The sequence below is a fragment of the Talpa europaea genome (genome assembly GCF_964194135.1).
Source record: "Talpa europaea genome assembly, chromosome: 15".
NCBI lineage: Eukaryota > Metazoa > Chordata > Mammalia > Eulipotyphla > Talpidae > Talpa > Talpa europaea.
Genome location: NC_140083.1, coordinates 18,912,837 through 18,926,496, shown reverse-complemented (window position 1 = coordinate 18,926,496; position 13,660 = coordinate 18,912,837). Strand labels below are relative to the sequence as shown.

At 33.3% G+C, this 13,660-nt stretch overlaps 1 protein-coding gene across 1 annotated transcript in view; it reads right to left on the bottom strand.

Moving 5' to 3' along the window:
* Nucleotides 1-1,901: 1,901 nt before the first annotated feature.
* Nucleotides 1,902-13,660, bottom strand: part of EEA1 (early endosome antigen 1) — a gene marked incomplete at both ends in the record, with an annotated part of 228,466 nt that continues 216,707 nt past the window's right edge. The window contains 8 exons of the mRNA XM_084255965.1: nt 1,902-2,024; nt 2,726-2,824; nt 4,091-4,211; nt 4,757-4,995; nt 5,927-6,112; nt 7,007-7,138; nt 7,554-7,739; nt 12,545-12,727. Coding sequence (XP_084112091.1) covers nt 1,902-2,024; nt 2,726-2,824; nt 4,091-4,211; nt 4,757-4,995; nt 5,927-6,112; nt 7,007-7,138; nt 7,554-7,739; nt 12,545-12,727 — 1,269 coding nt within the window. The remainder of the gene's footprint in view (nt 2,025-2,725; nt 2,825-4,090; nt 4,212-4,756; nt 4,996-5,926; nt 6,113-7,006; nt 7,139-7,553; nt 7,740-12,544; nt 12,728-13,660) is intronic.

Below are 13,660 nucleotides of genomic sequence, written 5' to 3'. Positions count from 1 at the left end.
TATTACTTATATGTAAAGTGTTGAATTAAGATTATTTGAAAGGACTTAAAAGTACATGAAAATGCATAAATAATTTTAGCTCAATTATATTATCCAACTATTATTTTTAATAAAGAGTCATGTATTTCTTCATTATATATGCTCAAGGATATATGTTTTTCCAAGTCCAGGGACTCAATCAAGTATCCTTAATAGCGGCTGACAACAGGATTTACTTAATGCTGTTTTTCTTTTTAATAATTCAATGAATATGTGACAATCCCTGTTAGCTAATATACATTGTAGACAGAGCAAATACATGATAATTTTATCAGCATGATATCTGAAAACAAAGATATAAATTCTTTATTGTAAATGAAATATTAGCTCCAATCCTTCCCTGCTACTATTATCAAATGACTGCACTGAACAACCGCATTGACTTTATATATCCTCCCTATAAAGAGTAATAAACCAATATTAAAAACTTTCCTATTTAGATGTTTTCCAATTTTTCAAATTAGTAAGACTATGATAAAGTTCAATTCCATCATTCAGAAAACAAATACACAAATTTTTAATTATACTTAGTCACTGTTTCACTTCTTATCACTTTGAGTTGCCTAAATATATTTGTTTTTGGTGATACTCTATTCTTCAGATATTACTTCAAGATAATTTCATGGCATTATTTTTGCACAGTAAAATATATGGAACCCCAAATTTAGAGCCATTTTAAATTTTAAGTCAAGGTCACAACTTTTAAAAGTTCTTCCCTACTAGATAACACTAAAGTATATAGTAGAAAATTTATTGTCTCTTTTATCCTTTTGAATTTGTTTTCACAGATAAGACCATAGCAATATCAGTTACTAGATTTAAGATCAAATTTATAAAATAATTACAGTGAGCTGAGCTATGCACAGGAAGGTTAAAAAAAAAAAAAAGGAAAAGCACAGATCCATTAAAAGAACAAATTCAGGTTCCTGAAGATGCTGGAAAAAGAAAATGAAGGTAATAATATGAAAGCTTATCTCAGAAGATTTCCTGCTTACAAGAAACTGAGAATAGGACCATTGCACAATTTCTATTATTCATTCTCCAATTGGTGGTGAGGGTGGAAAGTTTTATAGGATTCTTAATCAAAAATATGGGGAAGTTCAAAAATAAGATAGAAAAAGACAAAGGGAAAAGAAAAAGTAACCCTAATTTTTAAAACACAACCCCAGGATAACCATAAAGCAAGCAAAGTGATTTTACAGAGATTCACATAAAATTCACCCAAGAGGATTCAATCAGTACTGTTAAAACAACAACCATGTTTGAATTCATGGTTAATACATATTTCAACATAAACTGTATTTAGAACACTCAAATAGTAAATATATAATATTTGTAACACAATAATGCAACTGAGCTAAGGACCTATATATAAGAAAAAGTTTTATAGTTCTGTGCATGACTTCACAAAGAGAATATTTCATGTAACTCATGGATTATTGTGTAACCTATATGATTGATAACATCATCCATGTACATATCTGTACATTAAATTTAGGAGAAAGAAGAAGCAAGCTATGGGACGGTATCCATGTCATTTGTGAATAATGAAATTATATTTAAAAAAATACATTGCTATTTTCTGTTCAAAGTTTATTTACATTTCATTGGCTGATTCTAAACTTATCATGAAAGCTGTTTCAGGGGTTAATTGGGGAAAAAGTAATGAAAGATGAGCCCAAATCTCACAAAAATAGAAGAGTTTTACTTGATATTGATAACATTCCAAAATATACGAACTCTAATTTGGTCTAGTATTGCAACCACTGTCCAAATCAAATAGTAGTCCAAGACCTCTATTAAGTGCATTTATTAAAAAATCTAATATCTGTATAATATTACTTTGAAGTTGTGATAATCCATTATCCTTGTAAGTCATTGAAACATGCATCACAGACACGAACAGGCTTCTTGGAAGAAGGAGTTAAGGCATTTTTGGCAGAACACTCAGCACAGAAGATATTTCCACACTGTCTGCAGTGATGCTGCAAATGACAAAAACAATTTCAAGCATAAAAACTATACTAAAAGCATTGTGAGACTATAAGAATACTACAAATCACACTGTGAATATGCATTAACTTTCAAGTGGGTAGTGTATTATTTAATAACATAATATTTCAACATGTTAATTTAATCCTTTAGTTGAATTTAATGTTTCCTATTTATGATACTATGCCACACATTTTATATGGGTTTATCATGGAATTCTCAAAAGAACCCTAGCAGACATTAAAGAGTGTTAACAAAGAAAGCACCTCTATCAGGTGAAAAACTATTCACCAAATGTTTCAGGCATCATTTCTTCAACGGGAATATAAACTTGAAATATCATATGATGGCATTATTTTGAACAAGTTTTCTTTGTCTCTGCCTTTTCCTCCTTTAAAGATCCCAAACATGACTAAAACATGAGTTTAATACTGGGGTATTACTTTAGAAAATGATTTTTCAAGAATGTAACTGAGCAGGAAGACAATGCCTGAATTTAAAACTACAATTCAAACAGTTATGCTAACCAGAAACAAGATAGTTTACTGTATATAGTAGTAAATTAAACTTAACCAACAAATGGGAAAGATTTTTAAATCTGCCAAATTCAGGACTACTTTGATGGCTAATACATTAACTGTTACCAACAAATAAAATCCCAAATCATACTAACATGAACAAAAAAACCACTTACCCGTCTCACTGTTACTGAAAAGCCTTTCCCACATGCCATACAGTTTTGTACTTCGTTGTCCTCAGCCCACTTTCTAGTCAACGCTTGTGTATGTTTAATCTGTTAAAAAAAATACATTATAATATTCAATCTTTTAAAGAATGATTGATAAGTTCTAATCTGGTACCCAAATTCCAAAAAATTTTAAGTTTTATAAAATATGCACTACAGAATAAAAATTTTAAAAATCAGAAATACTTTTGTCAACTTCCATTGTTAAAAGTTGCCTACATTCATAAGTCTGAATGAGGAAAAAAAAAAAAAACTTAAACAAATCAAATGTATTCCTGAAAGGTATTAGTAATTTCTAATCTTTGGTGATTTCTCATCCATTCTAACCCCAGTAATCAACCCTCCTCAGGAACACAGATCATTTCTTATCACATCGCCACCTATCTATTCCTTGGTGGTTTTTAATTTTGTAATTCCTTCCCAGTACTGACAATTCAAGAATTACGGGAGTCTCTAACCCCTGGGATCTCTTACACAAGTTCTGTATCTTTTATATTTAGTTACTCATAAGACATACAATACTGCTATGCAGATAACTATCCAAAAATCCAAAAATATCTATTAATTTTTTTCCAAAGATTTATTTATTTATACAAGCACTGGATACAGTCAGAAGTGCAGGAGGATGAGAGAATTCTGCCAGAGCAGGGAACAGAACAGGCAGACTGATGAAATACACTGCTGAGGGGAGCAGCGGGCATGGCAGGAGAGGTCTGTCACACCAGGTGGGACCCTCGCCGGCAGCCGGGGATTGAACTGGCACTGCAGAGGCTGCAGGCAGCTTCACAGCCCAGAGCTCAACCGCTGCGCCACCAGGCAAGGCCTCAAAAACATCTGTTTAATATGAGATTTTTGTGAAGTCTGATTATGTTTTTCACTGGGAGATAAATTTTAGACTAAAAAACTGCCTTAGGGCCTCCCCGGTGGCGCAGCGGTTGAGCGCTGGGTTGCGAAGCTGCCCGTGGCCTCTGCGGCACCGGTTCGATCCCCGGCTGCTTCCCGGCCACCGGAGGAGGGTCCCACATGGTGCGCAGACCTCTCCTGCCGCCCGCTGCTCCCCTCAGCAGTGTGCTTCGGTCCTTCTGCCTGCTCTGCTCCCTGCTCTGGCTCTGGTGAATTCTCTCACCCTCCCGGCTTCTGACTGTACCCAGTGCTTGTATAAACCAAACAAACAAACAAACAAATAGATAAATAAATAAGACATGCCTCTAGAAAATTAAAAAAAATAATAATAAAAATAAAAAAAAATAAAAATAAAATTAAAAAAAAATAAAAAAAAAATAAAAAACTGCCTTATAATACCATGTGACCTACCTGAAGGGATTGATTCTCTCTGCCCAGCTCCTGTACGGCTGCAGTTGTATTATCCAACTTTCTTTGCAATTCTAGAACTTTGGTTTGAAGCTTTTCTATTTCACCTTCTCCCTTAAGACATCTAGGATAGAACACAAAAGGATACTTTTTTAAAAAAGAGATACTTTTAAAAAAGTTAATGATACTTCTTGAATGCAGATAATGAACTACTTTAACAACTTTAAATATAATACATAAAATTTCAATTATCTGATTGAGATTTTTTTTAAAGATTTATTTTTATTTATTTATGGATACAAGAACTGGGGTATAGACCAGAGGTGCATGGGGTTGAGAGGATTCACCAGAGAAAGAGTGGGGAGCAGACAGGTGGATCTGAAATACACTGCTGAGGTGAGCAGTGGGCTAGATGGGAGAGGTCTATGTGCCGTGTGGGTTAGCTCCCTGGCCGGGGATCGAACTTAGGCTGCGGTGGCTGCTGAGAGCTTACACTGAGACTTTAACCTCTGCACCACCAGGGAGGCCCTGGTTTAAGAGTTTTTACCTGGTTACTTAAATACATGCATGACTTAAACACTTTTCTTAAGATTCCTCTAAATATGGAATTACAGTGTTTTCATCACTTAGAATGGAAATAATTTAATTTTACTAGAAAAAATCAATCACCTTTCTAATAAAGCCCTCCTTTCATCTTGATTATTTTGAACTGTTGCTTCTAATACTGCAATGTCACCCCGCAAATCATCCGTCTGTTTCTCAAGTTCACTAACTCTCCGTTGACTAGATTGCCACTCCTTCTTTACAGTGCCCAAGTTTTCATTTAATGCTGTAATCTGCATGGTAAGTTTAGCTTCATTTTCTTCATGCTTCTTCATTCCTACTTCTTTTTCTTTTATTTCAGAGTGCTAAGAAAAGGAAAAACAAGGGGGGAAAACAATCTTACAAATGTAGTGCAAAAACAAATTTTAGTTATTGAATTTAAAATATTGGTAACATAAATAATATTACTTCTTCAGGAAAGGAGGCGGGAAAATATATTTCATTATACACTAATAAAATTGATTCCACAAACATCTGTTCAATTTGAACTGGCTCAAAGGCCATAATGCTGAAATGACAGTTAGCAAGTCTCTTATAAGATTAAGCTAAAGTAAAGCAATTTGAGATTTTTCTTTTTCCACCAGAGCAGGAGAATGCACAAATTTGGGATAGCAAGGTACCCTGGAGACAAAGTTGGTATTTCTTTATGTCTCAAATTCCACATGCATCCTTTTTGTTTCTATCAACCTGCCAAAAAAGCAATATAAATCCTTCAAATAACTGTGTGAACTTGAAATTGAAATTCTTCAACTCAAACAGTCCAGTTATCTGAGGATATTTGGACTTAATTCAATAGAGGAAAGCCAGATGCTTCCCATTTGGCATGCACAACACAGGGAAGGAAGAGTAGACTTTGGTCATCATAATTCCCAACTGAAGTTTCCGTTCCCCCATTAACATTCACTTTGACCAAACAAATGAGCTTAACATGATTAGCATTCACGTCATTTACCTCAATCTACATAGATGTCGGTTTATTTGTATTTCTGGCACTAAAAGTGTTTTTACATTTTTTGAATTTTGATTTATTTGGATTTTCAAATACATAAATCGAAACACAAGTACAGAGTAAAATAATCACAATCATATATTAGTTATTTAAACAAATAAGATCTCCTTTTTTAGTCAAAAACTAAAAGCATTTCAATCATAATTTCTAAGCAGTAAAACCCTCTCTTACTGGATTGATTTACAAAATCAATTACAAGATGTATTTCCCACCATTAGTTCACTAACCAGTTTAGCTTCTTTCTCAATAAATCCTTTCTTCAGCTCATCTTCTTCTTTTTTCACCTGTTCTTTTATCATTTGCTGGTTTTTCTTCTCCTGTTCAAGAGTTGCCTTCAGGGAATCCACTTTTCCTTGAAGCTCTAATTTTTGCTGAATTAAGAGCTGTTTGGCATCCTTGAGATTTGCTACCTCCTAATAAAAAAGTATCATCTTTAATAGTAAATATTTCAAAAGATAGCTAAAATTTATGCCCTGTATCATAACATACACAGTATTAGTTGTAGTCTCTTCTCTCATGAGTCTTACAATTTAATATTTTAATTGGCCAAAAAGATGCATTATTTACTTCCTGCCCAACAATCATTTAAAATCAAGTAATACTTTGCATTTGTATGTTCTGATTAATTTATGTGAAAAAAAAATCTCTGCTCCTATTTTCCCTTTTTTAGCAAGCATAACCATTTATAGCTCACCATTTAGGTATGACACGCAGTGTTAGGTCCTAGAGATACTTTAAAAAGATGAATTATACAGATTTCCTACTTTCAGGAAGTCAGTTTGGGAAAATATAGTGACATAAATAGATAATTATATAGGAAAATGGCAAATATAATAATAGACATAAAAGACAATAGAGTAAAATTCTTTCTCTAAGAAAATGAGTAACATTTTACAGAGTGCATTAAAAACAAACAGTTTCTTCTACTGGCAACCTAGCTATACCTACAATAAAATGTTCAGAACAAGAGATCATTAAGGACTTTGGTGGGAAAATCTGAAAAACACTGAATTCCTTAAAATTTTAATTCTAAATACTTAGATATGTTGAAATTTACTATCTGCAAGCATAACTTTCTAAATCAATGGTTCTCTTGATCATCATCTCAACAAAATTTAAACGTGTAGGGCAACAGCTTTATTCATTCATCTGAACACAAACTGACATAGTTTCAATATAAGAATAAGTGTGAGTGTATTAGTCAAAAACAAAACAAAAAACACTGTGGACACACACAGTAGATTTCTCAATAAATATATATTTTTAATTTAAACAAGAATACAAGAACACTGTTAATCTTAACTTACCTTTAAACTTTCCTGCATGTGGGACTTGAGTTCTTCACCCAATTTAGCAATTTCTTTTTCTTGGCTACACTTGATTTCCTCTATCTCTGCCAGTTTAGATTTTTCATTGACTAGTTCCTTTTCTTTCAGTGACTGTTGAAAAATAATTAAAAAATAATAATTTAAAAGTTAGTACTTAATTGAAAAATAATTAATAAAAATGACCGCAACTATTTTATGACATAATTTCTGCCCCTTTCTACCTAACCTGAACAAATTAATTACCTTCTATTGCCTCTGTGTCCTTATACAATTTTTAAAAACTACAAAAGGGCAGTAAAAAAAATGGGTAAATATTATAAGGAGATTCTTAAGAAATACTTTCAGGCATTGCAATTCCAAGTGCCAGAACTGTTTTATCAGAAACTAGAAATCCAAGTAAGAGAGAGATTAAAAATAAAGGTGATGTCTATCTTAGGTAAGAATTTTAAGAGAATGTTAGCTGGCCATTCCAACTCTAAAATTCACAGAATGAATTTAAAATTTAAAATTTCAGAGAATGAAATACCTTTTCTTTTTGAATATCTTGTAGAGTTTTACACTGCTCCTTCAATTGTTGTTCTTTCTTTGCTGAATCCTGCTCCAAAGTAGCCTTAGCAGTCTTAAGTTCTTGGATCAATTTATTTTGGTTTCCAATTTGATTTCTGTTTGAAATCAAGTCCTCTTGTGCCAGAGAAAGCTTCTCTTCTGCAGACTTATAAAAACAATTGTCCAAAATTATTATATGTGATTTTTAAAACAAATTTCAACAGAAACATAACAATCAACATGAGTACAGTAAAAAATCATATACTGTAAAAAGATAGCATGTTATGCCCTCAGTGAGGTCATGGAAAAGAAAGAATTATAGATAATTAACTGTCTTGCCTATGGAAAACATTTAAAGTATAAAATATTTGATAAGACTGAAGCCATTCTATAAGCCCTAGAAATAATTTGTAAGTATTTCATGACCAAATGATATAAGGGAATGTCAAATAGGTAGAGACTATAATGCTTAGAGAACATACATATGGAGAGGACATGTAAAAGTTTCTTGAGATGTGGTTAAATGTTACGTTACATATGCATATGTTTTGTAAGATACATGATATCCCTTGACATATAAAATCTTTAATTGATAAGAAGAGTTTTATCCTAGGAGAATACATTTTAGAGATGTAGTTTCTTTGAAAAAGAGGCAAAGTAATAGAAATCATGATTTCTATTTCTATTTCTATTTCAGGGTCCCTGCTGGTTAGGCTTGAAATTCAAAAAATTATAATAAATGAAAAAAAATGTAGACCTTATTTCATGGATTTAATGAGCTTCTTGAATGAGAAAGGTTTACTCCTTATTAGAAAAACTTAGTTCAGAAGACTTTCTGATATAAATTAAATTTCACCTTTCAATGGCTTCCAATAGAATACTAAGAACCATAAGGCTTCTTTTCGGGAAAGACAAAAAGTATTCCCTTACTAATCAAACAGCTAATCATTAATTGAATAAACTGCTTCAGCAGACAGGAAGATATAAGATGGTCCTTGACTTAAAAACAGCCGATTCTATAACCTGAAAAATGGAACCAGTATGTAAAATGGAAGCTACACAGGAAGTAGTCATTTCTTATGTGCCAAATACACAAAAAAATTAGCATGAGAGCCCTCATATTCAAACGTGGAATGTGTTTACAGAAGACCCCATAGTACTTGTAGGAAATGACCTAACTATCACAAAGGGTGAGAGTAACTTCTGATAAAATGAACAAAATTTGACAAAGCCTACTCCATAGCATCTATAATCACTGTAATTAGGTAACAGAGATGCTGATTAATGTTAGAGAATTCTAAGGTTTGCTAGGGTGTAGAAGGCAAACTCTGACAATTATTCCAAAATGTCCATGGTTTAAGTAATGGCCTACATAAATTTAAACTCACAAAAACCCTCTCACTAAATCAAGCTCAAAATGTGGACTGCTCCATGAAATCTCTTCTCAGGATGCCAAGAAATATTACGCTATCTTCTATCCAAACATTCATCTATGTCATTCAGTAGTACAGTGTCACACCTTTTAAATATTCCTTTTAGCTTTCCTGTTGCAGACCATGTTATTTCCACATGTCCAGCATCTCTTCCCTTGGAGAATTCCTTCTCCCATTCCATGGTTTTGTTGGAGTTATCTGTAACCCAACCACTCCATCCATTAGAAATAGGTAAACGCCTGCACAGACCAACCACTAACAGTGACACTGAATAATCACATTATAGTAGCAAACTAAAAAAGAATTTCTGCAGTGTTCTGCAGTAACCGTTGTTTTTTATCTGTACCAGTAATGTTTTTCTTTCTTTTTTCAAAATAAAACCTTTAAATTTTCATTATCACTTTTTCTTGATGTCTGATAAAAATGACAAAAAATAGTGGTACACTAAGATGATCTATATTGAATTCTAAACAATATTTTAGTATTTCATTTCACTTAGAATACAAAATTTATAGTTAAATCCCAGTTTTACCTTTTCTCAACAACAAAAACATACAGCAAAGCAAATCTGAAATATAGTCATAAAATTTAAGTACTTCACAAACAATCCAGCAGATGGGGCTAAAGGCATAGATCATGCCAGCTGATGTTCTACTGGTATTTTGGTGTACACTGTCTGCCACAAATGGCAGCCTTGCTTAGGAAGGTGTCATGTTATAAGGTTCCAAATCCTCTCCCAATCTTGCTTATATACAACAAGATTATATGACATTATTGAGGCAAAGGAAACTAATGGCTCATAGTCATCTATTAATTGGGCTATAAATATTATTTGAACTTCTGTAAGAATTTATTTTTTTATAAACTTCCTAAATAGGATACTTCTGATTTTGTGAGCATTACTATAGAATTCATCAACATTCTACCTTACATTCTACTTCACCAGAGATGGTGTAAGAATAGAGGACCATAAATCAAAATAACTAAGATCTATCTAATCACGGTTCTGTGATTGCGCAGAACGGGGTTGGTCACAAACAAACCCAAACCTCAATCTACAAGGAACTTTGGAATAGAGGATCTATCCACAGCATCTTAACACTGTTGTTTTCAAACTCCACAGCAGCCTTATCCCTCTGCCTTTTTCTTTTACCCCTATTTACATTTGAATTATTCCTTTATGTATAAAATTATTAGTATATTATGCAGGTTTCAGACGCAGAAAAATAGGTGTTAGCTTAATGAAAGAACATTGATTTAAGAGATCTATGTTCTGTTATTATGTCAAGCTCTTAGGTAAACAGTATTTCTAATAGTACATCTAGTGCACATGAAAAAGTGTGATTTCCACACTTTCTTTTTTCCATACTTTTTTTTTCCAGAATTTTTAGAAACGATCAGTAAACTTCATTTCTTCTATCATCTAAATATCCTTCAAACTCATCCACTTTCTCCATTCTTACTGCCATTACTACTCCAAATAAATAATCTGGCACTTGGACTACTGTGGTCTTTCTCTAGTCTCCATATTCTGCTATGTTCCCCAGAAGTGATCCCCTACCCTGCAGCCAGTCATTGGCCTAAAATACGTATCTGAGCAAATTCTTTCAGAGGTCCCCTAATACCTGTAGAATAAAGTTTAAACTCTTCCACAGAACTTCCCTGACTTTCAATAGGGTTGTAAAGAAAAAAAAAAATTTAAAGTTTAGAGAATATAGCAAATAAGACACTAAATATCTTGAGGTATTTATTATACAAAATTAGTTTTTGCTAACTTTGAACTTAATTTATAGCTATCTATATGTGTCTATACCTATATAGTCACTCTACTATTGGCACTATGAAAGTCATTTTATCTAATTTCTATTTCATTGTCAAATCATTAGTCACTATTGATTTCATCACCTCCCTTGCAGTCTGTATCCATTTAGGCCTTTCGTTTCAGTTTCTCTGTTCCATTAATCTCTTTTGTTCCATCCTCTTTTAACATTAATCCCAGTTCTAATCAACTCACACCCTAATAATTAGGACTTATGGACAAAGAAAGGGAGATAGCCTATAGTTTACCCCATTAGTTTTCCCCAGGTCCAACCCAAGCTGTCTGTAAGTCCCTACGTCGTTAAGTTGCCTAAAATATCATTTTCTTTATTTTACTCCTTTGCTTCATTTCTTCCCCCTTCCCAGTGTAAGATCCAAATATCCTTCCTAGGCATCTTAGGGTGATTTACAATTTGATCCCAATGTTAACTTAACTTCCAAACACAAACCAGCACTTTAGTAAAACAATCATGATAACTACCTAACTGCTCTCCCCTTTCAGCACCTTTTCTCGAATGAGCCCCTGAGTGAAACGACCTTTCCCAGGACTATGTACTCAAACGCTCTATATTCTTCAGGACCTAGTCAAGTCTGAAGTTCTTCATAACGGAACCTATAATGACCTATGAGTAAAATATAAACACAGTATATTTATATATGTATAATACATAAGTATTCCATGATTTTCAACAGAATTTTTCAAAAATGTACTTTAAATGAAATAAACATAAACCCCAAACAAGAGGCATAATATTCCACCTTGACAATAAAAGAGAACTAGATGAATCATCTGTGGGAAAATACAAATGTTCCATTTCCCTTACAGGATTGATACCTTAATGTTACTTGTTTACCTTTTTTCCTTATCATTCATTCTAATAAACAGACACTTTATCAAATCAATAGTATTGCCAAGAACAAAGTTTCTGATAAGTGGTTAGATAATTAAGGTTACATTTATTTTGGATGTATAACCTCATTTTAACCATTCTAGAAGTCTTGGGAAGTTGACAGTTACATAAAACTATACTCAATATTGCCTGACAAGCAAGAGTACAACTACTTGCATCTTCATAAGTGATTTACATTTAAAACTCCTTAGATATTTTAATAGCAGTTCTTTTTTCTTTTAAGATTTATTTATTTATGTATACAGGAACTGGGGTGGTGTAGGCCAGAGGTGCAGGAGGGTGAGAAGATTCACCAGAGATGGAGTGGGGAGCAGAACAGGAGGATCTACTGAAATACACTGCTGAGGGGAGCAGCGGGTGAAATAGGAGAGGCCTGCTATGGGTTGCTCCCTGGCCGGGGATGGAACTCGTCCTGCAGTAGCTGCAGATAGCTTCATAGTGCTGACATTTAACCCCTTGCACTACCAGGGAGGCCCAATAGCAGTTCTCGATAAAAGTTATTCTTACATAAAGATAGCAAAGTTCTTAGACAAGCTAATAATGCAGCAATTAACATATTTTCTAATTATTTTACTAGTAAAGATATGAGTTGTTTTTAAATGCCAACATTCCCATATATCATATCTTGTTAAAATACAAAACAATTTAATTTTTTAAAAGCATGGTACTTTAAAAATGATGATTTAATAGGAAACATGCATGATATCCCACAAATACTAACATTATCTTATTCATTTGAGTTCAAATACATCATTTAATAATGTCTATGAACAATTTATTGTTTTATGATATAATGTAATTTACTATACCTTAAGATCCTGTCTTGTAGCCAGAAGTTCAGATTCCTTCCCATAGAAATCAGATTGAAGCTGTTTTAGAATTTCTTGGCTTTTATCATAGGAGTCTTGTAAAGCTGACATTCTCTCTCTCTCAGCTGAGAGTTCGTGTGCTGCTTGTGTTGATTGCTGCTGTAGTTTATTCTCAAGCTCTGTCTGAAACATACAATAGTTATTTAAAGTGGCATGCATATCAAACCCGTAAATATACAAAATGAAATCCACATAACTAAAGAACAAACTAAAGAATCCTGAGAACAATTTGAACTGCATTTATGCTCTGAAATTCTTCTTCTTTAATAATGAGCAACCTACTTATTTACAGCCACAAAGCTAAAGAATTGCAAAACCTAGTATATCCCAATTTAAAAACCAAAAAGTGAAAAATTAATTAAATAATGGAAAAAAAATTCACTGGGAAGTCTTAAATATCAAAGTCTTGGGGAACAACTACATTCTGATGAAGATGCAGTGTTAGATACTTCAGAAGATTTTATCAGTTAAGGTTAACTGAAATTTCTACATGAAAGAAATGAAAAATATGAAAATATATGAAAAATCACACACTATGCTGTAAAGCAATGTTCCTCAATAAAAATAACCCCCCCCAAATAGCTTATTTTGTGCTTTGTTTTCATTCTTATTTTTCCCTAAATAATGACATATTTTATTAATTCCTTTAAAATTTTCTATACACAAAAATTATACAAATTATTCCCTTAACATGTTAGCTATTATTTTATAAAAAGTTCATGTTATGCCTATCAAACAAGGGATTAGCCTTAGAATTTCAAGTAAGAATTATCTGACAACATGGGGCCTCCCCGGTGGCACAGCGGTTGAGCGCTGGGTTGCGAAGCTGCCCGCAGCCTCTGTAGCGCCAGTTCGATCCCCGGCTGCTCCCCGGCCACTGGAGGAGGGTCCCACATGGCGCACAGACCTCTCCTGCTGCTCCCCTCAGCAGTGTACTTCAGTCCTTCTTCCTGTTCTGCTACCCTCTCTGGCTCTGGTGAATTCTTTCACCCTCCTGCGCTTCTGACTGTACCCCAGTGCTTGTACAAATAAATTAAATAAATAAATAAAAATAAA